General features: G+C 40.8%; 1 protein-coding gene and 1 pseudogene across 3 annotated transcripts in view; one reads left to right on the forward strand and one right to left on the reverse strand.

Moving 5' to 3' along the window:
- The window catches only part of PTPN2 (protein tyrosine phosphatase non-receptor type 2), an 81,222-nt gene extending 60,684 nt beyond the window's left edge, over positions 1-20,538 (forward strand). Inside the window, exons 6-10 of one of the 2 annotated variants that reach the window (XM_079717201.1) lie at positions 3,297-3,506; positions 4,695-4,847; positions 9,596-9,777; positions 13,404-13,505; positions 20,171-20,538. In XM_079717201.1, coding sequence (XP_079573327.1) covers positions 3,297-3,506; positions 4,695-4,847; positions 9,596-9,777; positions 13,404-13,505; positions 20,171-20,192 — 669 coding nt within the window. In that variant the 3' untranslated portion in view covers positions 20,193-20,538. Of the gene's footprint in view, positions 1-3,296; positions 3,507-4,694; positions 4,848-9,595; positions 9,778-13,403; positions 14,293-20,170 lie in introns of those variants that run through there. The other variant, XM_079717200.1, reaches the window with a different exon arrangement.
- LOC307061820 (prefoldin subunit 4-like) lies at positions 12,448-12,845 on the reverse strand (annotated as a pseudogene). Its single transcript has one exon. The product of its transcript is annotated as a prefoldin subunit 4-like (transcript).
- Positions 20,539-26,786: the final 6,248 nt, after the last annotated feature.

Consider the following 26,786-nt stretch of genomic DNA (forward strand, 5'->3'; position numbering starts at 1 on the left):
CAAAGACGTTACATTTAAAATTCTTTTAAAAAAATGTAAATGAGATTTTGCCCTAAGAAGAACGGTGAACTGCTGACATCTTTGTGCAGAGGGTGGTGTCCATGATGTAGTGCCTTATGGAGAAAACTGGGCAGGTGTGTGCAGACCGGCTGGAGTGGAGTGTGAGGGGTGGCAGTGAGAAGGGACGGAGCTGACTGGGTGTCACAGCAGGACTGAGGGGCTTGGTGACCGAGCAGGAGGGAAGGGTGAGTCCGCTGTTTGAAACTAGGATTTTGTCAGAAACTGTAGAGTCTAAATGTAGAGACTGTTCAGAATAAAGGTGAATTTTGTTTTAGCTCTGTATGCTTTGGAACCCTTTCCCCCCATTCTTGCTTTTTTTCCAGCATGAAAAAGAGGGAAAAGGTATCCAATCATTCATATAAACTTTTTGTGTGTGTGTGTGTGTGGTACGCGGGCCTCTCACTGTTGTGGCCTCTCCCGTTGTGGAGCACAGGCTCCGGACGTTGCAGGCTCAGCGGCCATGGCTCACGGTCCCAGCCGCTCCACGGCATGTGGGATCTTCCCAGACTGGGGCATGAACCCGTGTCCCCTGCATCGGCAGGCGGACTCTCAACCACTGCGCCACCAGGGAAGCCCCATATAAACTTTTTTTTATACCAGAGTAGTAAACATATGGATCCTATTACTTCTGTGGCCCTTTGGGAATTATGTGATTTTTGTGAGCTAAGTTTTTTGAATCTTGTTTCAGTAGGAGTGAATTAATACAAAATTAACCTCTAAGAAGTTCTTTAGTCTGGTCCTACATGGAAGAAAAAGATGGATTTTCAAAAATCTATTAGTGAGAAAGACTGTATTATACAGTGGTGAGCATTTCTGGAAACTGGCTTTGAGCATCCCAGACAGTGTGACCTGAATTTGAAAGAAATAAAGAGGCCACTAGTCTTGAGCCAAACTCATACAAGCAAAGAAAAAGCAAGTCGTTGCCCAGGATTGTGGGGTAACTGTAGGTTTTGGGTCACGAGGTGATGCATAGTTGAACCTACACTGTATAGGCCACACCTTAGGGAACACTCTCCTGGGAGCAGGGCCCTGGCACCACCCGTCCTAGGCCTGGGACCTCCAGCAGGTCCACCTGGACCTGGCTGAGGCCCATGTGGACCAGGGCTGGGCCTCTGTGCATGGTCAGCACAGCATGGTGGCTGAGGACTGCAGCAGGGCAGCTGTCAGGGGAGAGGGTTAAAGACACCCACTGGAATCTGAGGCCCCATTTAAAGGAAGATGCGGTTGAGTTAACCATGTGCCTGGGCTGATGGAGGAAAGGACTTCGGACCCCAGTCCTGTGTGGGTATCAGATGGCTGCCATTTACGGTTTTCTAGAAGGAAGCTACAGTTTAGCCTCCTTAATTTGGAATGTTTTAAACACTGTTTTTACATACAGTAAGATAGAATCTTTTTGATGTACAGGTCTGAGTTTTGACAGTGCATTCGTGTCACCACCTGCCCAGTCAAGATAAAGAACAGTTCTGTCACCATCCCCTAGATACACATGCACGCGCGCGCGTGCGCACATTTCTCATGCTGCCTGTGTACAGTCAGCCCGGCCCCACTCCCAGCTCCTGGCTACCACTGGGCTGGTTTCAATTTCTATAATTTTGTCTTTTCCATGCTGTCATGTAAATGGAATCGTACAGTATACAGCCTTTAGAGTCTGTTGCTTTCACTTAGCATAATTAATTTGGAATTTAAAAGGAAATGTTTTGAATTTTAATAATTACAATGAGCATTTTAATTAGTAATAGGAAATCTTCTAGTACCTTCAGTGTACTGAGAACCTATGGATCACAGTGTACTTGGAATTATAAAAGCTGGATGTCAAGAAAAATTAGTCACTAAATGCGTATAATTAAAAAAATTTTTTTAACTTCTGCACTGTATTTTATCAGTGCTGTACCTCATATAACTGAGTCTGGGACTTAGGAGTCTTAATTTGTACTGAAAAAAGGGAAATATTATTTTTTAAAAACAGAAAGCTAAATTTGTATTGAAAGGTAGATGCTGTAAAAGTAACCATTAAAAAAATCAGGGTTTTTTATGCTGCTTCCGTGGCTCCTTCTTCCAAAATAGTCCTGTAATTAAAGCTGAAACATTGTGCAAAGATGTGTTAGCGGGTCGCTGCTCCCTCTGTGAATGAAGAGCAGAAGGCAGAGAAATGCTCCTGGGGGCAGAGGGCCTTTGGCAAAAGCCAAGGAACGTTTTCATAATGAGTTAGTCAGAAATAAAGGTCGTTGAGAATATCCAGGAAGTGGTGGTGAGTGCCAGGCAGGCTTTACAAGACAGGAAACACTTAGCATGTTGGTAAACCATGTTAGCACATCAGCAAAGGCATGTCAACAGTTCTAGGATTGGAAATTGTTACCATGGGGAAAAGCAGCAATTAGGAGAGCAATTTCAGTTAAAAATGTAAAGATTGTTTTAAATTAATTCTTGAGTTGTTCCTCTGTGCCTGTATAGCAGAATCTAAAAGATAACTCATATAATGGGGAACATTATATTTTTTAAAACTTTGAAATTCTTAAAAAAGAAACCATTAAAGAATGTAGGGCCTCCCTGGTGGCGCAGTGGTTGAGAGTCCGCCTGCCGATGCAGGGGATACGGGTTCGTGCCCCGGTCTGGGAGGATCCCATATGCCGCGGAGCGGCTGGGCCCGTGAGCCATGGCTGCTGAGCCTGCGCATCCGGAGCCTGTGCTCCGCAACGGGAGAGGCCACAACAGTGAGAGGCCCGCATACCACAAAAAAAAAAAAAAAAAAAAAAAAAAAAGAATGTAAAATTAAACTGGTAGAAATTTTTAAAAATAGAATAGAATCCACTCATCATGATGTATGAATTAAAGAAAATCCTGGCAGCATGTATGGTGCAGGTCAGTGGTTGGGAACCCAAGTGCTGCTCTAATCCTGCCTCTGCCATTTTCTGATGTGTGACCTTGGGTGCATTACTTAACCCTTCACCTCAGTTTTCTCATCTGGAAAATGGGTTTTAATAGGATTGTTGTATGGGTTGAGTTAATACATAAAAAGCCTAGAACATGCTTACAAAATAATAAGTGTTACAGAAGTGTTAGTTATTATTAATATATTCCAAACTCTCCTCAAGAAAATCTTCCCACACTTGTGTATGTGATTATCAAAAACCAAATGAAAAATCATGGTACATTACACAAAACACATCTTTCTGCAGTAGACTTTTAAAAGAAAAAACTCAGAACTAACATTTCCCCCCTTGATTTTCACTTTTTAGAGTGGTGAAACCAGAACAATATCTCACTTTCATTATACTACCTGGCCAGATTTCGGAGTCCCTGAATCACCAGCTTCATTTCTCAATTTCTTATTTAAAGTGCGAGAGTCTGGCTCCTTGAATCCTGAACACGGGCCTGCGGTGATCCACTGTAGTGCCGGCATCGGGCGGTCAGGCACCTTTTCTCTGGTGGACACTTGTCTTGTTCTGGTAAGTGACCTCATTTCAGTCTTCTGTACCTTTTTATTGTTTCCACTGGCAGAAGTAAGCTCGACTGTCAGGATCCCAGAACTGTGTTTTTCAAACTTGAACTTCTGCCTCCTTTTAGAAAAACCAAAAACTCTCATTCACATCATTTCAGCTGCCTCTTGCTGTGACTGGTGGGGCTGCATCCAAGATAATTCTAGAGCTCTCGAAGGAGACTTTTCCTGGTAGCTTTTGTTACCTAAATGATAGGTCCTCTCCCCCGCCCTTCTTATTTTTCAAACATCAGTTGGTAGGTAATACTGAATTCCTTCTTGCCTTAGTTTCCTTATTTACAAACTGCAGAGAGTGAGAGTATTCTCCTCCCAGGACTGTCATAAGAATTAAGTGGATGAGTGCATTTAGAGCACTTTCTAAGCCCTCGGTGAGTGTGGGTTTTAATATCATTCCCTGAGGTTCCTGTTGTGCCTGAGGGCTGTGTTCTTTCTCCACCAGCCTTCCCAGCCCCAGCCTGGGTACCGACCTGTGCCTTTCCTCCCTTTAGGTTGATGGGAGGGTATCTTAGCACGTCTACTGTGTTAACTTACCACTCTGCCTAATATCCTATACGTCAGTCAAAAGCGGCTTGTTGTGTTAACTTTGATGTGTTTAAGAACTCTAAGCATCTGTTCTGTTAATGGTAAATACTAAAACTGGATCGTGTTTGCCTGTTCCCTGCCAAATGTAACTTCAGCAGCTGTTCTCTTTTCTGGTTGGGGTGGGGGTGCGTGGATCCAGCCCCAGCTGGTGCAGCGGCCCCACGGTGTCCTTGTGGGTCTGGCTGTTTCCGCCTTTCTGCTCCAGCACCCTCAGGTGGCTGCCGTACACAGACGTGAAGGCGCCGAACGAAAAGATTTACTCCTGCCAAGACGTTCTTAAAAAAGAAAGGCACTAATCTCGATGTATTTATCTTTACATTAAGCCAGAATGGGCCATAAATCCTCCCTTCGACCAACCACTAGCCAGAGTGAATGAGATTCCTGTTGGTTGGAGTCAGCTGTGAGTTAGCTGAAGGGCCAGGAGTCCTCCCTCTGCTGCCTGGACGGGGCAGACGGGCAACCTGTGCTGACTTGCTCTTAGCGGTTTTCCTGTACTGCTTCTCTTTCCTGGACTCTTAACAACAAAAGACTTGAATAATGTTTACCTTGCTTGCAGATGGAAAAAGGAGACAATATTAATATTAAACAACTGTTACTGAATATGAGAAAATACCGAATGGGGCTGATTCAGACACCAGATCAACTCAGATTTTCATACATGACTATAATAGAAGGAGCAAAGTTTATAAAGGGAGATTCAAGTATACAGGTAAACTGTGTATCAAATACGATTTGCATCACATAGCTACACTCCGTTTAAGCACGTGTCTTCTCCCTCCCTTCCAAAAAAGCATGTTTACATTAATGTGGTGAATCCAGCTGGCCCCTAAGATTGTAAAATGTATGCCCCCCTCCTCCTGTGTACCTCAGCTTCATGTTAAATCCTTCCTGTTACTCAGAAGCCCGAGTGGGGACACAATTTCATTAAAGAAAGTAAGGTTTCTTGTAAAGGAGGGTTTAAGCATTTCATCATTAAAATAACCAGAAAATTTAGCTACTTTTGCCCCATTAAAAACCTGATGTGGAGTTATACAAGAACACTTAGTTTATATCATAGATATTTCATCTTTTATAACAATGAGCAAGCAACTTGAGTACTTGCAGCAAACGTAATGAAATTTCAGGAGAATGTTATTTTTCTCTGGTTGGTGGCTGTATTTTCATGAAGGTATTTTTAGTCCACATTTGTAAAAGCTAAGTTCAAAGACTGATTATCAGAAATCTGTTTATGTACTAATGTAACATGTGAAATAGAAACAGAAGTAACAACAGACACCCGTTTCTTGTCTGAGCTGATCATATGGAATTGGACATAAGCAATAAGCAGGTGGAATTCTTTATTTTTCTCTTACATGAACCATTTGCTTCCTCTTCAGCTTCTGTGATTACTAGCCAAAGCAGGAATATTCTGAATAAGCCCTCCTTTGTAACTGAGATCACACCATCTGTCAAAATGGAATGAGATATAAGTAGTTAAGTGTTGTATGGATTACACAGACACTTAAATATTCTCAAGAAATTTTATTTGTCAGCTAACTTTTTTGTTCCGATCATTGGTGTTATTTTAACTATTCAAGACAATCTATTGTATTTATCAATAAAAATTTTAAGTTTTATTTAAAAGGTTCCCCCCCAAATCTTTAACATTAAAGAATAATTTTTTTAATTAATTAGATTATTTATTTATTTATTTTTGACTGCGTTGGGTCTTCTTTGCTGCGCGTGGGCTTTCTCTAGTTGTGGCAAGCCGGGGCTACTCTTAAATGCGGTGCGTGGGCTTTTCATTGCGGTGGCTTCTCTGTTGCGGAGCACGGGCTCTAGGTGCGCGGGCTTCAGTAGTTGTGGCACGCAGGCTCAGTAGTTGTGGCTCACGGGCTTAGTTGCTCTGTGGCATGTGGGATCTTCCCTGACCAGGGCTTGAACCCGTGTCCCCTGCATTGGCAGGTGGATTCTTAACCACTGCGCCACCAGGGAAGCCCTCTAAAGAATAATTTTTAATGAAGAGAAACGCCTGTCTGTAAAGTGCTTGGTATGTGAAGATTAAGCCCATGAGGCACGAGACCCTCCTCCGACGTTACCTCAGATGTTCAGGATTAGGAACAGGTCTCTCTTTAATCTCGGCTGTGTCTGCCAGTTTACATGCAGAGGTTTTCCCCACACACTTCTGTTGCTTCCTTGCTAATTCCCTGGTTGTTCTTACAGACTGAGTAACTCTATGGAACGTGTGCTGTCCTTTGGATACTATCCCTTGCTCCACCTTAATTTTTTTTCAAGTTTCGTTCCTTTAGTTTTAGAATATATATGTGCTTCCTGTGCAGATCGTTTTCCCCACAGAGATGAGTTTTATGGATGGGCTTTTGTGTGGTCCCTATTGTCGTGACAGTGCAGTTTGTGGCTTGGAAGAACTTTTTCTACCCCAGTTTATCTGGTGCGGTGTGGCCATCAGATCTCTGACTCAGCACCTTTATCCCTCATTCAGACAGACCCAGGCGTCCTCTGCCTCCGTCCAGATGGGATGTTGGAAATGTCTCTATTTTTCAAGTGCTCAGGATCAGAAAGCCTGTTACCCTTCCAGAGGGCTCAGTTTCCACAGAAATGATCTTAGCAAGGCTTTAATAATTTATATGGTGCTGTGAAATTTTTAAAATTTTAGATAATTGATTAGTACATTTGAGTATAAAAGAATTCAGAGAATGTGAAAGTATATCATTTACAAAGTAGAAGTCCTCGCTAACTCACCCCCCAAATATGTAACCATTGAGGCCTGTGTGTATTCATCCAGGACTGCGTGTTTATGCATATGGACTTGTTTATTTTATGTAGATATTTTCTCCTTCTGGAACCCTGCTGTCTAATGCTGGAGCCACATGTTCTGTTGAGTGTTGAGATGTAGCCAGTCTGAATCAAGTTCTGCTTAAAGTATAAGATGTACAAATATAGGGAGAAAAAGTGTAAAATATCTCAGTAATTTGAAAAATATTGATTATATGTTCAAATGACACTATTTTTAAATGTTGAATTAAATAAAACATCTTGTCAAAATTCATCTCTTTTTAAAACGTGGCTGTTAGACATTTTTAAAGTTATATATGTGGCTCGCATTACATTTCATTGGACAGTGCTATACTAGAACCTTAGCTTAGACCAGAAATCTCAGAGAAATAAATTTCCCTGAAATCTTAAATCATAAAACTTTATTGTTACAAAGATCTAGAGTTACTTTGTTAATGTGGCTACCCCAAACTGCATGACTCTGTCCCATGTCCCAAAAAGTGTCTCATAGGACATACAAGGATGTGATAGGCAGTTTATGGACTTGTCTTTCTCACCATACATCTGCCGCCTCCCCTTTGCCTCTGATTTTTGGGGAAAATTAATATTTGTAAGAAGAAAGAAGGAAGCTTTTCGAGTGTGAGTTGATGGTAGTGGGGTGAGGGACGCCATCTGTCCAGAAGCACCCATGCTGTGTAAGCTTCGTCTCTGGTTCTTTTTCCTAAAGGGAGCCTCTGTCTTCACCTCAGTCTTAATCTAGATTTACGGGATATGAGTGGTGTTTTCATTATTGGCTCCAGTTTCATGTTAGTTTTCCTGTGAAGATTTCTGGCATATGTGGATATAAAATGATTTAGAACCTGCCAGGACAAAGGAGAGCTGTTAATATTCACATCTAAAGTGACTGTTACCTGAAACCAGTAACTGTGTTTGTGATGATAATCACATGAAATACACAACTAATAAAGTTATAAGTAAATATATACTTCTAACAAATTACAGTGGGTTTCGAGTTTAAATACATCACTTTACAACTCCTTCGAGGGGCTTTCTTCAGTGAGAAATGGGGGTGGGGTTGCAGATGGTGTGGGGGCATTGCTCCGTGAGTGCGGTTCAGCTGAGTGTGCAGTCGGGGGAGGTGAGCAGCCCCGTCTGCTCCAAATGGGAGCCGAGGGTAGTGCTGGGTCCCTGGCCTCACAGTCGGCAGCACTGGCAGCACCACCGAGGCAGGTGAGCCTGGAGCCTGCTTGCCAGGTGTGTCACAGGGGAGGCAAAGTTGAGTGAGTTTGCTGCCCAGAGACCTGGCAAAATGACATTGCCCTTTGTTTTTTCTTCTTAAAATTCACTAGCATTAAATCTCTCTTCCTCCCCCACCCTCCTGCTGACTCTTCTTGTTGACAGATTCTGGATTTGTTGCATATTCTGGGAAGTGGTCCAGTAAGACTTGGTTTTTGGCATCATCTTGTTTACTGACATTGTTGAGTTTTGTCCAAGTATAAGGCCAAGTTGCTGTAACTAGATCTCAGTGAAGAATTGACCAGCATGCTTTCTGGAGACAGTTAACATTTTTGTTGGATACTTAAACTATCTGGTGTCTGACACTGATGATTATTTCCAAGATGCAGAGCCTTGTGAGGGGTTCAAATTCCGACTCTGCTACTCGTTAGCTGTCATCTCATTAGTCACAACAAGTCCCAAGGCAGGTGACAGTCCTGTTTCATTGGAGGAAAATAGGCTGTCTCTTCATCTTGGTCTAAATCCTGCCTGATCTGAAGTCCAGGCGTGCTGAGGAGTCTTCCCAACCCAGTGTCCAGCCAGCTGCCTGGGCTGCTGGTGTACCTGGTGGGGACAGTCAACTTGAAGGCCTCTGGCACTGCAGGGACCTGCTGGGAGGTCTCACCATTGGTTCTCCGCTAAACTGGACAGTGGCAATGAGCAGGGCACACTGGGTCACTTTCAAGGGCCATCTTGGTCACTCTTCCAGAGGCACATGCCTCTGGATTAGGAGACAGCACAATCTGACTTTGGCGAAGATCTTCTTACTAGGACCAGTATTTTGGTGAGGTTAAAGTCACTACATTTTATTAAGATTATTGTATTCAACTACATACTGATGTGCATCAATATTAAATGCTTTATTATTGGGACTTCCCTGGTGGCGCAGTGGTTCAGAATCCTCCTGCCAATGCAGGGGACACAGGTTCAAGCCCTGGTCCGGGAGGATCCCACATGCCGCAGAGCGGCTAAGCCTGTGCGCCACAACTACTGAACCTGTGCTCTAGAGCCCACGAGTCACAACTACTGAGCCCACGTGCCACGACTACTGAAACCCGTGTGCCTGGAGCCTGTGCTCCACAACAAGAGAAACGACCGCGATGAGAAGCCCATGCACCACAACGAAGAGTAGTCCCCACTTGCCGCAACTAGAAAAAGCCCACGCGCAGCAATGAAGACCCAATGCAACTAAGATAGATAGATTTATTAAAAATGCTTTATTATTATTAAATATTCAACTTAAAATAGACATAGCTAGAAGTGGTATGACAAAACACGTTTTTCTTTTTCATTCATATGTTAGCATCACAGGGTTTTCTTAAGTTAAATATAGAATTTCAGTTTCATAAATTTTATTTAAGGAAAGTCAAAACTTTAGTGTTTGCATTTGTTTCTCATTTCCCTACTTAGAAACGGTGGAAAGAACTTTCTAAGGAAGATGTATGTCCTGTTTTCGATCATTCACCAAACAAAATAATGACTGAAAAATACAACGGGAACAGGATAGGCCTAGAAGAAGAAAAACTGACAAGTGACAGGTGTACAGGACTGTCCTCTAAAATGCAAGATACTCTGGAGGAAAACAGTGAGAGGTAAGGTTACTGCAATAACAATGCTTGAAAAGATGAGACTTTTATTTTAATAAGTTCTGTGGATGGGAACTAATATAGACCTTTAGTGTATTGAGTTAATGTAACCATCTATTTATTACTTAAGGGCATTTAAGTAGTATATAATGACATCATTGATCTCAAAGAAGCTGATACTTAAAGACGGAAACCTGTTGGAAAATGGTTTAACACAATACTTATTGAGTGTAAGAGTTGATATAATTAGATGCTAAAATGTGTAGTATGATGCAGAAAACAGAGTATGAATGCCTGCCGTTTGTACAGTTATATAGTGTTCACGCTACTGTTACAATGTAATTGATAATATGCTTTTAATACCATTATGAAATAATTAAATGAATATTTCAACTTAATTCTGTTATTGGAAGAAAAAAATATTTTTCAAAAAAATTCACCTAGGGGCTTCCCTGGTGGCACAGTGGTTGAGAGTCCACCTGCCGATGCAGGGGACACGGGTTCGTGCCCCGGTCCGGAAGGATCCCACATGCCGCAGAGTGGCTGGGCCCGTGAGCCATGGCCGCTGAGCCTGTGCGTCCAGAGCCTGTGCTCCGCAACGGGAGAGGCCACAGCAGTGAGAGGCCCGTGTACCACAAAAAAAAACCCCAAAAAATCACATAAAATGCCCTATACTTTTTGAGTTTTTAATCCATATGAATGTGTAAACTCTTCAAGTTTTTAAATTTGAAAAATTACGTTTCTTGGGCTCCAAATATCTCACACATTACGAAGCTGGTGTCCTGAGGTGTGAGTCTCTCAGAAAAGTGAATGAGCGCTTTTACTCCCTCTCTTCAATATCTCTGGAAGACTTTTTTTCTTTTCTTTTTGTCAAATATGCTTTTTCTTGTGGAAAATTTTATGCTGTAGTCATATTTGTTACAGTGGGATCTTGGGATGTGCTGTGAAAATCGTTAAGGTCTCCTATACATTATAGCTTCAGTTCTGTATTTCCCCAATATAAAAATTGCCTGAAATTTTATAAAAGGTAATGTATGACAGTACATAGTAAGTTGCTATATATCATATTGAAGAGTTTATTATGACTTAGCAGTGCTACTCCTTATGTGTGGCTTCAGTGGTTTAGACTACAAGTTAAAGCATAAAGTTGTTTCTTCTTCTACCTTAGATTTACTAGTTTTAAGTCAGGAAATAATACTGGGAGCTCTGTATCCTTTTATATATTTTATTTATGTTTTGCCTGATCTTGACTGCAGTGTAATTTGTTTTATTGGCAGGTACATACATACTTGTTATAGTGAATTTTCAGTCTAGAGAGTGAATTCTGAGTAATAATTTTTGCAAGTCATTGTAGGAAATATTCAGGTAGAGTTCACACAGCCAGAGATACCTGTGTGTGTGATAAGTTAAAGTGAAAAAGACATTAGGAAGACTGCAAAGCATATGGAGATGAGCAAAATATAGTCCCCAAGTTGCTAATACACTTAAGGGACAAAACAAGAACCCAGACTAGCAACATAAATTATTTACTATAAATGAAATGCTGTAGGATGAGAATAGAAGGGCTCTAGAGTGTGAGAGAACCAGAGACAAGAGGTTTCTTAGTTTAGAAGGAAACAAACTTGGAGAACAGCAAAAATAAAAAAAACATTTGGGCAAGAACGAGGTTGTACATGGCAGGAGAACACGTGCTCTTGTCTCTTGGGTGTGTAACTAGGAGTGGGGTTGCTGGGCCACACGTGGCCACTCAGTGTTGAGCATTTTTTGGCCAGTTTTCCAAGTGGTTGCATCACTTCACCTTCCTACCAGCAATGTCTGAAGGTGCCAATATTCCCACATAATTTAACGTTGATAAAATAATCTAATATGTAGTCCATATTCAGAGTTCTCTAATTATAAAAAAAATCCACCTTAAAGCTTTACAGAAAATTACTGAGATATAATTTACATACCATAGAATTCACAAAATTTAGAGCGTACAGTTTACTGGATTGAGTGTATGTACAGAGTTTTGTGGCCATCGCCATAATGTAATTTTGGAACATTTTTATGATCCCAGTCTCTATAGCTATTTTAAAAAGTAATTCAAGATCTGATCCAGGATCATGCATTGTATTTGGTTGATGTGGTTCTTTAGTCTCCTTTAACCTGGGACTATCCACCACCTTTAGTTTTCCCCCGTTGCTGGACATTGCAGCTTATAGATGAGTTGCCTTTTAGGATGCCTCACAATCTGGATTCTTCTGATTGTTTTTCACTATTAGATACAGGTTAAACATTTGGGCCAGGAAAAAAGCTGCCTCTTAATGTAGTAGACGCTGAAAAGGCACTCAAGATTTTTAGTCAAGCCATACCATCAGAGCTGTGCTTCAGAATAATTACTGGAGTGTAGTATTTACTCTGAAGGCATGGAAACTGGTTAGGCTTTTGCTGTAATATAAGCAGTAAGTGAAAAGAGGAGATGGATTTTGTGAGATTTTTTTTTATTAACTGATTTTAATAACATGACATAAAACCCCTACACTTGATATAATTGTTATGCAAAATACATAAATGAATACTGTCTTCTTTTAAAAACATAAATAAGCAAGATGTGAAAATAGGCAAGTTTCCATTAAATAAGTGAAAAAAATTTTTTAAGTTTTGCTTTCCATATCATTTGGTGTTATAAAATGTTTAGCTTTCATCAGCTTCAGGGTTTGTGTTGCTCCCAAATTTTTCATATAACTGAACTCTCAAATCTGCTAACACCCACTGAATTGATTTCACACTGGATGGTAAGGCGTCAGTTTCTTCTTGAAAGTTTTTCTTTGCTTCTTCTAGCATTTCTCATGTTTCTTCTTGAGAATGGCTAATGAAAACCACCAGTCTGATGAGGTGTCATTAAGCAGTCCTCGTCTGCAAGCATGATGTCCTAACAAGCATCTTCTAAGTTTGAGAGTTGTTTCTTTTTTACTTCTGTTTCTTCCTTCAGCTCTGATTCTGCTTGTATTCCATGCAAATCTGTATGTCTTTTGTTGATTTTCAAAAGTAACATTGACATCTTCTGCTGTCTTCTTCATGGTGACTGCCATCTTAGGCTTGTGAGACTTTTTTCAAGGGAAAAAATTAGTAGTTTTCATGTTGCCTTCGGTCATTCTTTGTGTTGTTCCGGGACCATGATCCCAGAGTCAAAGAGCTTCCTTTGGAACAAAAATTCTGTATTGAATAGGAAAATGGGAGCTAGAAAAGGGATGGGCAGACAGCAGTAGGCACTCGCACAGCAGAATATTCAAGGAAATGTTAAGTATAGGGGCCTTTGTGAAAAATCAAATATGAACTCCAAAGGGGATCAGATGCCTGGGGACCCTCTGTCTTCCCACTCCTGCTGGCTGGCTAGCAAAGAAAGAAAAAAATACTGACACCATGCTTCTTTTCAGGTCCTACTAAAAATATTCATTTACATAAAACTGTACCAGCAATTGTCATTGAATTACGTGAGTGCACCTCTGAACCATTTAGAGTATTGGAGCTTTTCCCCTTTTTGTTCCAGCATCTGAATGAGTTGAGAAGTGGGGTGGAGTGGGCAGGGTGTGTGTGCTCTGCCTGGTGGTTGAGCCCAGCCCTGCTGATGTGCTCTTGTTTGTTCACAGTGCTCTGCGCAAGCGCCTTCGGGAGGACAGGAAAGCCAGCACAGCTCAGAAGGTGCAGCAGATGAAGCAGAGGCTGAACGAGACCGAACGAAAAAGGAAAAGGTGGTTATATTGGCAACCTATTCTCACTAAGATGGGGTTTGTGTCCGTCATTTTGGTTGGCGCCTTTGTTGGCTGGACACTGTTTTTTCAGCAAAATGCCCTATAAGTAATTAATTTTGCCCCGCAAGCTTCAGCACTGGTAGCTGACAGTGTTGTGTGAATCACAGGGGTTCATCTGTTAGCAAACTCCTCAGACACCAGACGGTGCAGTTGACTAGATACCCACAGAGAATTGGGGTGTGCAGTCCCCTCAGCACCCCAAGGCGCTGCCCACACTGTACCCACTCCCTAAAATAAAGACTTGAATGCTTCTTAAGAACTGGTACATTTTCAACTGTATTCATACATGTTAAGTGTAATATTTCACCTGACCAGACTGAGAAGTCCTTTATCACGAGGATTCGTTTTTGGAGGCTGTCTGGATTTTAACCTGCACTTGATATAAGCAATAAATATTGTGGTTTTATGGACATTATTACTGGAAAGAAAATGACCTTTAAGTAATGCGTGTAATGTATAATGTACTGTTCACATGGGCATCAACATTTTATATTCTTAACCATTGCAGGGTAAATATATTTTATAAGTACCTATTTAATCTTACTTTTGTAGTTAAATGTACTTTTTAAAAGCTCAATTTGAAAAAAAATCTGTTACCACAAAAAAAAAATAATAAAGTGTATGTTGATTCAATTGTACTGGATACATTTTCCTAAAGAAAAGTTTGATATGAGCAGGTAGAACTCTGAATAAGCAATTTTTACTATATATTTGCATTTCTTTTATGTTTTACAGTTTTCCCAATTTTAAAAAGAAAAAGAAACAAAAATTTTCTCTAAAAATATCTTTGAAGGAAAATTCTCCTTACTGGCGTAGTCAGGTAACAGTTGGTCAAGACTTTGTAAAGAAACTGGTTTCTGTAAAGCCCATTATTAATACTGTTTATTTTTCAGGAAAATTTCAATGTAATTACCCTAATTTATAATTGGGGTAAACCATAATTTAGGAAATAAAAATAACGAGCAGCATTTTATCATCCATGATTTCAGTTTATTAGACTGAAGTTTTGCAGTAAAAACTTTTTTAAGTTCTTTCTACTTCAATAAATAGTATAATGATGTTCAAACCTACACTGTCCCTTTAACTTCTTAATGGGTATTTTTAGGGCATATTGTTTAATGAATCTAATTGCTCATTTGAGTGCTAGCTTTCTTCAGATCATAACATTCCTTTCAGTGTTTAACTTGTTTTACTTAAACTTTAAATAGTTGTTATAAATTTATCTGCTGAAATAATGAAATCACATTATTTCAGTGGTTTTCAAACTTTGCTTGTTGGATTTCTGAGGGGTCACCAGGAGGTGGTAGGAAGGACCCCAAGCTGCCAACCTTTACCTCCAACTTTCACTTCCAGCAGATAAAGTAGGCTGTCTCTGCTTTATCCACTTTACATACTAGGTACGATTGCTGCATGAGGTTTAATTATTTTCAGCGGGCAGTGATCATTTAAACAGTTTGAAAACCATCGGTATAGATAGACTTTTGAGTTGGTTCGAATAGCCTTCTCGAGTGGGTTGAGTTATGCTGAGAGTTTGAGAGCAGGACGCAGGTGGTGCTGTGTGTGGAGGACAGTTTGTGTCACATGTGCCCATGCCCCGCTCAGCACCACTGTGTCCTGTAACCTTTACATGGAAGGAGGTAAGAAGGATGTTGCTGTGTCTGCCTGCATCACCCCTGTGTTCAGGCACCATGACCCTTACATTTTAGGTCGTTATTGGTTTAAAACCTTTCTTTCCAATTTGCTGTGGTTTATCTTTGCTAAAATACAGTATATTACTGTGCAAGTCAAATACAGGTAGACCTATTCAGTTCCAACTGTGGGTCGCCTTGCTTTCAATAAAAGGCAAAGACTTTATGGGAAACACAAGCTGATAATGATACCCTTGTCCCCGGGCAGGGTGGACGTGCTTCGTGGGGCTCAGTGCTTCAGCTTTGCTCTTTGCTTCCCATCCTTCTGGAGATGTTTGCCATAATGTATTTTTAAAATCACATCTGGTGTAGCGGACACTTGTTGATAAACTTCTGCTGCTGCAAACATTAGTCATCTTTCCTCCTCCAAGCACATCCCTGAGGAGAGCATGTTAATTTTTACCAGGGATTGTGTTTTTGGTGGGTGCCCTATACTAGTTACTGAAAATGCATGGCCAAGTGCCTGACATTTATTAAAGAAGGCGTCTAGTCAGAGGGGCGGGCCAGGCGGGGTCCTGCCCTCAGGGAACAGCAGAGGAGTCGGCAACCACGGTGGGTGTGCATCTTCCCAGAACTTGTGTCTGTAGGTCTTCGTGATGTTTTCTAATTAGAACAGATGCTGAAAATCGGTTGTACGGTTTGACTTCGATGAGGTGCTGGTATTTTCTTAATAAAAAAGCCAGAAGCTTTATTATTTTTAAGAAAGACTATCTGCATTAATACCTAGTTCATTTGTGTTTGTATCTGCTCCTGCCGATAAACTTGACAGCACCCCTGATTCAGCACCGTCTTTTCTGGCTGTACCAATGGGCTCCGTACTCATTTCCACGTGCAACCAAGCATTTTATGCCACCCTACTACTGATTTTTATTTATGCTTGCATGTGTAGAATATCTACAAATACAGTTCTCCATATTTAGTTTATCCATGTGTAGCATAGAAATGATGTAAAAGTGCATAGAGAACTTTGGTAATGTACAGACCACTTCCATGTTTAGATGTTTTATATATTTGCTCTGTCCTTATCCTCTTCTATATTTTTGGTCCATTTTATTATGTATTAGTATTCTACCAAGAAATGAACAAAAAAAGAGAAAGGAAGTTAAAAAGTTGATTTTTTTTTTAATAGGTGCATCAGAGGAAGGAATTGTGACCTTAAGTTAATTTTATGTACACTTGTGCGTGTCCCCTTTGTTTCAAATAAACTAGAATTGATGGTTTGAATAAAAAAAATACATGTTGGTTTAAAAAGTAGTTTCTGGCATGGAGCAGTCCTCCAGCTTCTGTATCAGTTCCGTCTTTGCTTTCAGCGTCCTTGACAGTGATGGTTGTTCCCACTTAGAGGTCATTTCCGTGGTGCCGGGCATGGTGCTGGGGCTTCCCACGTGTTCTCCTGGTAACCTCACAACAAGCCCGTGCAGCAGGTGGTGGTGTTGCTGAGCCAGAGTCAGCCTGAGACTTGACCTTTCTACCTTCTCTCCTGTTGCCATCATTGAAGACTCTCATGTAGAGTGTATTTTAGAATTAAATTCTCAAAGAAAGACAACTTCTGCAAGTCGTTTCCCTCTTAGAAAAATATCTCTGACTAGATTCTGTGTGAACAGACACAGGCTAGAACCTGATTATGTTAGAAATATTTTATTGACCGTTGTATACTCTCTTTTAGTGAGTACATTTCCAGAGTGACTGCCTGGTTATTGTACAGATTTTAAAATCTAGTCTGCCTTGATTTTTACTTTCAGACACGAGTCTTACAGAGACTTTTAAAATGCAGTATATTGTAAGCCTAATGCCATTATGTCTATCATCCGTTTCTCCCTATGTCCAGGCAAGAGTCTAAGAGTCACACCTTCCGTCAGCACTGACTTATTTCTGGTTCCAGCAGGTCCCTGTGGGTTTGTTGGTGGGGTAGAAAGCGTGGACAAGGGCGGGGTGGCTGAGGTTAGGACTCCAATGTCCATCCCCTGCTGGAGCTGAGTGCCTGGCAGGGATGGCGTGTTCTGGGCTCCCATTTCTACATCACAGCTATTCAAGTCTCTCTTACTTCAGGAAACCCTTATTTGGCGTTGACTTATCTAGATGGTAGTCATCTTATAAATAAAGTTTTTTTTTTTTTTTTTTTTTGCGGTACGCGGGCCTCTCACTGTTGTGGCCTCTCCCGTTGCGGAGCACAGGCTCCAGACACGCAGGCTCAGCAGCCATGGCTCACGGGCCCAGCCGCTCCGCGGCATGTGGGATCTTCCCGGACCGGGGCACGATCCCGTGTCCCCTGCATCGGCAGGCGGACTCTCAACCACTGCGCCACCAGGGAAGCCCATAAATAAAGTTTTGAAAAACAGAAATTCAGTATTTTTTCACATAATAAAATTAAGTTTCTTTGACTTAAAATACAGGCCTTGGTCGTCCCCTGGATGATTTATTCTGGAGTTGACCTGTGTCTTTCATCTTTTCCCTAGTTCATTGGTTTGGATTTGATTCCATCTTTCCTTGTATCTGTCTTCAAAGCACTGTTTCTGGGACAGCAGCACCCACAGCCCCTACAACAGCAGATAAGTTAGAAATGCCAGGTGTCCTCTTGTTCTGCTGAATGTGGATGAGTGATGTCATGTTGCAGAGTACTGCCCCGGCTAAGCAGTGACTCAGCCTGAGGGGCTTTTAGTTGGGTCGAGGGATTGTCTTTATCAGTAACAACCTGACAACGAGAATTCTCAAATGCTATGACCGTCTCTGTGCAGTCCAGTGGGAGAATGAAAAATCCAATCATTGGTACTCTTTCTGTTTGGGTTTTATAATTTAGAGTGGAATATGGGAATTTTAGGATTTAGGGAGGATGGATATTACTTGCAGAGTCTACTTTAATACTGTTGTCTGGTTTTCCATCACATGGTATATTGGGGGAGCTATAAGGAGAATGGAATGGGAATTTTTTTCTTTATGGAGACCATTTTTTAAAGAAAAGCATCAATTCTTTATTGTTGCTCTAATTTGGCATAGATTTTTTAGACATATGATGATGTTGATATTTCAAATTACTACTATAAAAAACCTGAAGTTATTTTGAGTTTGGTGAATTCGGGAGTTTCCCACTAGGTAAGTTGATGTTGTCTGTAAGGCAGTGAGTGCCTTGCTCACCACAGAGAAGTGTATGGGACTCTTTTCAGTAAAGCAAGGATGAATATCTGGTGGCAGGAACTACTTCGGTGTGGAGCCAGCCCCTGTCAAGACCTTTTAGTTGTTCTAAGGGGTAGTTCATCCTTGCTGAGTGTGTCTTTAACACACTGCTGGGGAGGCAACACCTGCCGGTTCTGCCAGTCAGTAGATACACCTCTCCAAGGTGCATCCCGTTACCCGATTTTCAGACGAGAAAACTGAGTCAAAGAATAAGTAACGTGCCCAAGGTTGTACATCTAGATCATGAGAGAGCTGAGATTTGAACTCCAGTCTGTAGAATCCCAGTAACTCCAGGCCTCATGCTTTCCCATTATGTCACACGCAACCTGTTTTTATGGAATATTTAAATGGAAAAGCATTAGACAGCTACTGTTACCCATTAAAATCCAAAATAACCCTCTTTTTATTTTTTAAGTGAAACAAATCAAAGTTTTCCCCTCCAAAAAATTTTGTGGAACAGTTTGGACTACCACTGAGCCAGAGTAATACTGGAACATCAGAGCACTCTCTAAACGAAACCGTTATTTCATTCACTCTGACTGGATCAGTTCCTTGGTTTTAACAAGGGGACTTCTGAAGGTGTGGGAAACACATGCATATTTTGCAGCACTCAGGGTCAGTCAGAAGCTCTTTTCCTCACATCAGCCACTTTGGTTCAGGCTTCTCAGGTCCCTGCAAGAAGCACCTGTGGTAGTTTCTGTGACCACAGGCACCTAACAAGAATGCTTCCTTGGTGTCTGGACATTTCTTTGTCAGTGCTGGAAATGAGACACCAAGGAGCCAGCAGTCAGGAAGAAACCAACTCGTAGTATTGGGGGTCTTGACTAAATGTTTTGGATAAATGTGTGGGTGTGGTTTATATTTCCTATTTATACACGTTGAGGCACAATAATGACAAGTATTTAGATCTGGTTTTTTTTTTTTTTGTCAGAGCAAGGGAAGTTGAGGGGAAATACCAGTTACCACCTCAGAAGTTCAGCCATTTGCAAATATTGTGAAATAACATTAAAAACTCACCTGCCCTTAAATTAGTTGTTATTTCATCTCTCTATCACTTGTTTAAACTCTCATTTATCTTTACTTTTTGGTATTAAAGTACAATAAATCTATCAATTATTTTATGTCTTTGTTTTCTTTTAATACTTAAATCATGTCACTTCAGTTCTGTATTTCTGTGATCATTAGTATTACCCTTCAGGACAAAAAGCATGCTGCTAACAGTCCATGAGTTAAAGATATAAGCCAACTTTATGTTCATACATTACATTCATAATATTTTAGCAGTATGATACAGTGGAGGTCCAAATTGGATTAGACTTTTGCATTGAATTCCAAAGTATTGGTAAGTCTAGCACATACCATATAATCTTGCTAAACTGTTATGGGTACTTTTTTTTTTTTTTAAACTGTCTGTCTGTCAGTATAGCTCACATGGAGGTCATTTCTTGAGTAATACAGGATGACCTAAAAAAATTCATAGTTATTAATTCTTGTAAAAGAGTGAGAGTTATGGTGCTTTAACATGAGTCTACCTCATACCACCAATTCTGTTTGAAAATCAAGCACGTAAGCAGTTTTACCGAGGTAACAGCGAAGCACTCAGTGTGATTGAGTGTGATGTGTTGGAATGTTTTTTGGTTGCCTTTTTAGTTCATTGTTAGTCCTTTTATGTTTGTGTGTATCTGTGTATGTCTGTGTGTTTGGTAAATATGAATTGAATAGATGACTTCTTATTTTATGTTTTAGGCCAAGATTGACAGACACCTAAATATTCATGACTTGAGAATATTCTGCAGCTATAAATTTTGAACCATTGCTGTGCAAAGCAAGACCTGGAGCCCACTCCGGAAACTAAGTGAGGCTTGATAAGCCTGTAGATTGCCTCACATTTGTCTGTTTACAAAGTAAACCTTACATCCAGGGAATGAAGAGCACCACCAGCAGAAGACTTTGCAGAGCCCTTTCATTTGATGCATTGTTAAGTTTTTTAATGCGTGTGTGAAATGTAGAGAGATGTAAAAGAAATAAATTAGGAAAGACTACTTTGTATTGTACTGCCATTCCTACTGTATTTTTATACTTTTTGGCAGCATTAAATATTTTTATTAAATAGACTGTGTTGGTTTGTGTGCATTATCTTAGGACAGCTCTGCTTCAAATAATGAATGTTTTCCTAAGGGTTTGCTCTCAAGTTTTTATAACTAGCAACTAACATTTAAATTGAACTTGGTTCAGAACATTGGCCCCTTGGTTTTTTAAGATGTTTATTTAGTTACCCTATCAATATAGGTTAGGTGAATGCAACAAAAGAAAAGTTATAATATCCCTTTTGTTACCTGGAAAAATATTAATATGGATAATGGTATTAAATCAATTTTAGATAAGTACAGCAATTCAGTGCAGTTTTTAAATCACAGTGTTACTCTCTCCTTGGAGGTTGTGCTTTCCCCAAACACCTCCTGTTGTAAAGAGACCAAAGGTTCCTTCCTGAGGGGGCATTTGGCCTCTTGACTGTCTGATTTCCCGACCACGTGCTGGGCTTGGGCTCTGAACCCACTCAGTCCTCAGTCCTGGTGATACTCATCCAGAGACACTCACGTCTGCGTCATGTGAGCATCACCGTAATGTGTGACAACTCCTCACTGTTGTTTTTGTTTTGACAACTGTGAATGTTCTGTAACGCCGTTCATTGAATAATCTATATCATCTTTCACAAATTTAATGACTCCCCTTTTCCTTTTTGCCTTGTTGTCCATGGGGTTTTAGTCTATTTTAGGAGTAAGCAAACGTTACTAATCCCTATTAAATCTTTCCTAAAGAATGCATAGAAAGTTTGTTACACCACAAAGTACAGCGAGATAATCCTCCAGTGTGTCAAAAAAGCTTCTTGAAAGCGTTCTCTGCACTCAGCTACCTCTATTTCCTGACTTCCCGATACTGTCCCCGAAGATTGTGACTTTCTCTTGCGTCACTCCAAAAATGGCCCGTAAAGGTTGTCTTAGCTCATGCTGTACCAAATGCAGTTGACACTCTTCAATTCTTTCCTCGAATGACTTCTCGACAGCAGAATGAACTCCTTTGAAGCTTCTCCGTAGACTCAAGTAAGACTTCTCCCTGGGTTTTCTCAGTCCTTCTGCCTGACTCCTCCTCTTCCTCTTTTCTTTTTTTTTTATTTTAATTTTATTTTTTATTGTGGTAAGAATACCACACGAGACCTACCCTCTTAACTTTTTAAGTATACGACACGTTTATGGTACTGTTGACCATAGCTACAGTGCTGTCCAGCAGACATTAGACTGTTCTCATCTTGCTTAACCGAAACTTTATGCCTATTGATTAGTATCTACCCACTCCCCCTCCCACCAGCCCCTGGCAACCACCATTCCACTCTTTGACTCTACGAATTAGACTCTTTTAGATACTTTTATCTAAAAGGAGTATCCAGTGTTTGGCTTTCTGTGACTGACGAGCTTGTTTCACTTAGCATAATGTTCTCAAGGCTCATGCGTGTTTTTTAAGGCTGAGCAGTATTCCATTGTCTGTATATACTACAAAGTAGTATAGACAAAGTATATACTACTTTTTAATCCATTCCTCTGTCAATGGACCTTTAGGTTGTTTCCACATGTTGACTATTGTGAATAGTGCTGTAGTGAACTTGGGAGTGCTAATATGTCTTTAAGATCCTGACTTCAGTTCTTTTGGATAGGTACCCAGAAGTTGGATTGCTGGATCATGTGGTGGTTGTATTTTTAATTTCTTGAGGAACTTCCATACTATTTTCCACAGCAGCTGTACCATTTTGCCTGCCACCAACAGTACATGAGGGCTCCAGTTTCACCTTATCCTCCCCATCACTTGTTGTCTTTTGTTTTTTTTTTTTTTGATAATAGCATCCTTACAGTTGTAAGGTGATATCTCATTGTGGTTTTCATTTGCATTTCCCTGATGATTAGTGATGTTGAACATTTTTTCATATACCTGTTGGCCATCTATATGTCCTCTTTGGAGAAATGTCTATTTAAGTAAGTCCTTTACTCTTTAACTGGGTTAGTTTTTTTGCTGTTGAGTTGTAGGAGTTCCTTATATATTTGGAGACTAACCCTTTATCAGATACATGGCTTACAAATATTTTCTCCCATTCAGTAGGTTGCCTTTTCACTCTGTTTCTCTCTTGCCTGACTCGTATATTGGAATTCCCAAGGTCTCGTCTTTGGGCCTTTGATTTCAGCGTTGGAGGATCTCATCTTTGCCCAAGTCTTTATCTAATACCTCTGTGCTGACTACATACAACTTCTTCGACTCTGGCCAGACATCACCGCTGAGTTGTACCCATACATCTAGATCCATGATTGGTGATTGCATTAATTCCTTAAGCTCCAAACCTGAGTGTGGTTTCTCTCATCCCCATCTCATCTTCCTCCCGTGTTTACCTGGTTATTTGGTAGCATGTGCCAGAAACCTGAAGTTCATTCTCAGTTCCTCCACTTAGGCTCCACATCCAGTCAGCTCACCAAATCTCTCCCACTGCCTCGCTTTAGCTTACACCTTCATTGCATGTGAGGGTGATGGCAGCAGGCTTTCCTGCCATTCCACTCTGCCTCACAAGCGATTTAAAGTAAAGATCTGGTTTTACGCTCCTTAAAATTCTCTGATGCCACCTTAGACAAATTTGCCTCCATTTTAAACCCCAAAGCCCCCAGCATGCTGTTTGCACCATTTCATCTTTTTGGCTGCTGTGTGTCCATTTATATACCTATTTTTTTCCAGTTTTATTGAGAAATAATTGACATATATCACTGTATTTAAGTTGTACAACACGATGGTTTGATTTGTTTATACGGTTGACCCTTGAACTGTGCAGGTGCACTTAGGCACAGAATTTTTTCAGTAGTAAATACTACAGTCCTACATGACTCACGGTTGGTTGAATCCATGGATGTGAAACCGTGGATACAGAGGGCCAACTAAGTTATACAAGGATTTTCTGCTACTTGGAGGGTGGGCACCAATAAGCCCTGTGTTTTTCAAGGTTCAACCATATTGTGAAATGACTAGCCCAGTAAGTATGGTTAACATCCATCGTCTTACACAGATACAATAAAAAGAGGAAATTTGTCCTTGTGATGAGAACTCTTGGGATCTGCTGTCTTAACTTTCCTGCGTATCATACGGCAGTGTTTGCTGCAATCACCGTGCTGTACATCACATCACATCCCTAGGACTTACTGGAACTGGGTGTCTGCACCTTTTGACAACCTTCCTCCGGTCCCTCCCCCGACCCACTGCACCCTCCCACCCACCCCAGTATCTACAAATCCAATCTCTTTTTCTCTGAATTTGGAGTTTTGATATTTTAGATTCCACATATTTGCGAAATCACAGAGTATATGTTCTTTTTCTTTGATTTATTTCACTCAGCATCATGCTCTCACTATACATCCATATTGTTGCAAATGGCAAGATTTTGTTCATTTTTTTCGGTGAATAGTATTCCATTGTATGCATACCACATTTTCATTATCCATTTATCAATTGATAACACTTAGGTTATTTCTGTATCTTGGCTATTGTAAACATGGGAATGCAGACATCTTTTTGAATTAAGAGTTTTCATTTTCTTCAAATAAATACCCAGAAGTGGAATTGCTGGGTCATATGGTAGTTCTACTTTTAATTTTTTGAGGAATCTCTGTGCTGTTTCCCATAGTAGCTACACCAACTTACATTCCCACCAACAGTGCACAAGTGTCCCCTTTTCTCCACCTCCTTGTCAACATGTTATTTCTTGTCCTTTGGATAATAGCCATTCTGACAGGTGTGAGGTGATATCTCGTGGTTTTGATTTGCATTTCCCTAGTGACTAGCAATATTGAGCATCTTTTCATGTACCTCTTGGCCATCTGTATGTTTTCTTTGGAAAAATGTCTGTACAGGTTCTTTGCCCATATTTTTAACTGGGTTATTTGGTTTTTTGCTGTTGTATGAGTTCTCTATTTTGGATATTAACCCCTTATCAGACAGACATATGGTTTGCAAATATTTCCTCCCATTCAGTAGGTTGTCTTTTTACTTTGTTGATGGCTTTTTTTGCTGTGCAGAAGTTTTTTAGTTTGATGTCCCACTTGTTTATTTTTTATTTTGTTGCTTGTGCTTTAGGTGTGACGCCCTGTCTTCCTTAATGGGCACCCATTGCAACTGTGCCAAAGTTGCAACTGTGCCAAAACATTTGGAATTAGTGGAATATTCCTTGTTCATTCATTTGTTGGATGAATGTTTATTGAACACGTGCTAGGCGCTGTACTAGGCATTGCATATTCAGTGATGAGGGGAACGTGGTTGTGGTCTTCTGCAGTCTTGTGGGAAAGTCAAACAGCACACATGTAAATAAGCAAATACACATGCAGTTAAAACTAGTGGTAAGCACTATGGTGGAAGTGAAAAGGTACCTCGTTAGATGTGAAGAAACGGGCTTTGGGAAAGCAGAAGCAGAGACATCGTTCAGGAGCTCTGGGTCCTCACTCTGCTGCTCTACTTGGATAAGGATGTGGCCTTACAAGAAGTTTGGCTCAAGATACGAAGAGTCCAGTGTTTGAAGGTGTTGGGTTAAAGCGCAGTGTGTAGATTGCTAGCCTGTGTTCTTTCCGAATGCCAATGTGAGCCCGTTTGGAAAGGGCAGCATCAAAGCAAGGATCAAAGTTTCCAGATCTGGTGAGAGCCTACCCGGTGGTCTCTGACAGTCAGGGGCATGTCACTCCGAGGTTTCTGGAGGCCAAGGGAAGCTCCTCTGAAATAAGCTGTATCTGCCACTGTCCTGTGTGATCACCTACTTTTGATAAAAGTTTATCTTAGTTGAATCAGGAATTTAATGTAACCTGTGAGTCTTTGGATGGGTCTCTTTCTGACAATTCTTAGCCCACCTGAAATGCTGCAGCTACTCTCAAATAGGATGGATGTGAAAACCCCTCCACTGGGATCAGACTTGGGACAGAGAATTGGGAAACCAAGGAGTGAGCTGACTCCTCCCGGATAGAGCCAGGACAGTGTGTGGCCTGAGACACAGGGTGGTTGAGGGGCCCCTCACTCCTCCATCCCAGTGCTTCTGAGTGTCTGGTGCACAGGAAGGAAGCCGAGACAACAAAGTTCGGTGCGTGTTTCTCTCCTTTGCAGCCCCTAAACCGGAACTACCCAAGGAAGAAGGTCCTGGGAAATGTGTTCTCGGCTTCAGAGGGGAGCGGTGGTGGTGCCACATCACAGCAGGCAGCCGAGCACAGCACGCATGGGTGACGTCCAGGGTGCCACCAAGTCCAGCATGCTCGCGTTCAGAGCAAAAGAAGTAAAGATCTCCAAGTGGGGTTTATTCCAGGAATGCAAGGATTCTTCAATATACACAAATCAATCAATGTGATACACCATATTAACAAGTTGAAGGAGAAAAACCATATGATCATCTCAATAGATGCAGAGAAAGCTTTCGACAAAATTCAACACCCATTTATGATAAAAACCCTGCAGAAAGTAGGCATAGAGGGAACTTTCCTCAACATAATAAAGGCCATATATGACAAACCCACAGCCAACATTGTCCTCAATGGTGAAAAACTGAAACCATTTCCACTAAGATCAGGAACAAGACAAGGCTGCCCTCTCTCACCACTCTTATTCAACCTAGTTTTGGAAGTTTTAGCCACAGCAATCAGAGAAGAAAAGGAAATAAAAGGAATCCAAATTGGAAAAGAAGAAGTAAAGCTGTCACTGTTTGCAGATGACATGATACTATACATAGAGAATCCTAAAGATGCTACCAGAAAACTCCTAGAGCTAATCAATGAATTTGGTAAAGTGGCAGGATACAAAATTAATGCACAGAAATCTCTGGCATTCCTATATACTAATGGTGAAAAATCTGAAAGTGAAATCAAGGAAACACTCCCATTTACCATTGCAACAAAAAGAATAAATTTTCTAGGAATAAACCTACCTAAGGAGACAAAAGACCTGTATGCAGAAAATTATAAGACACTGATGAAAGAAATTAAAGATGATACAAATAGATGGAGAGATATACCATGCTCCTGGATTGGAAGAATCAATATTGTGAAAATGACTCTACTACCCAAAGCAATCTACAGATTCAATGCAATCCCTATCAAGCTACCGCTGGCATTTTTCACAGAACTAGAAAAAATTTCAAAGTTTGTTTGGAAAAACAAAAGACCCCGAATAGCCAAAGCAATCTTGAGAAAGAAAAACGGAGCTGGAGGAATCAGGCTCCCTGACTTCAGACTATACTACAAAGCTACAGTAATCAAGACAGTGTGGTACTGGCACAAAAACAGAAAGATAGATCAATGGAACAGGA

The sequence above is a fragment of the Hyperoodon ampullatus genome (genome assembly GCF_949752795.1).
Source record: "Hyperoodon ampullatus genome assembly, chromosome: 13".
Lineage (NCBI taxonomy): Eukaryota > Metazoa > Chordata > Mammalia > Artiodactyla > Ziphiidae > Hyperoodon > Hyperoodon ampullatus.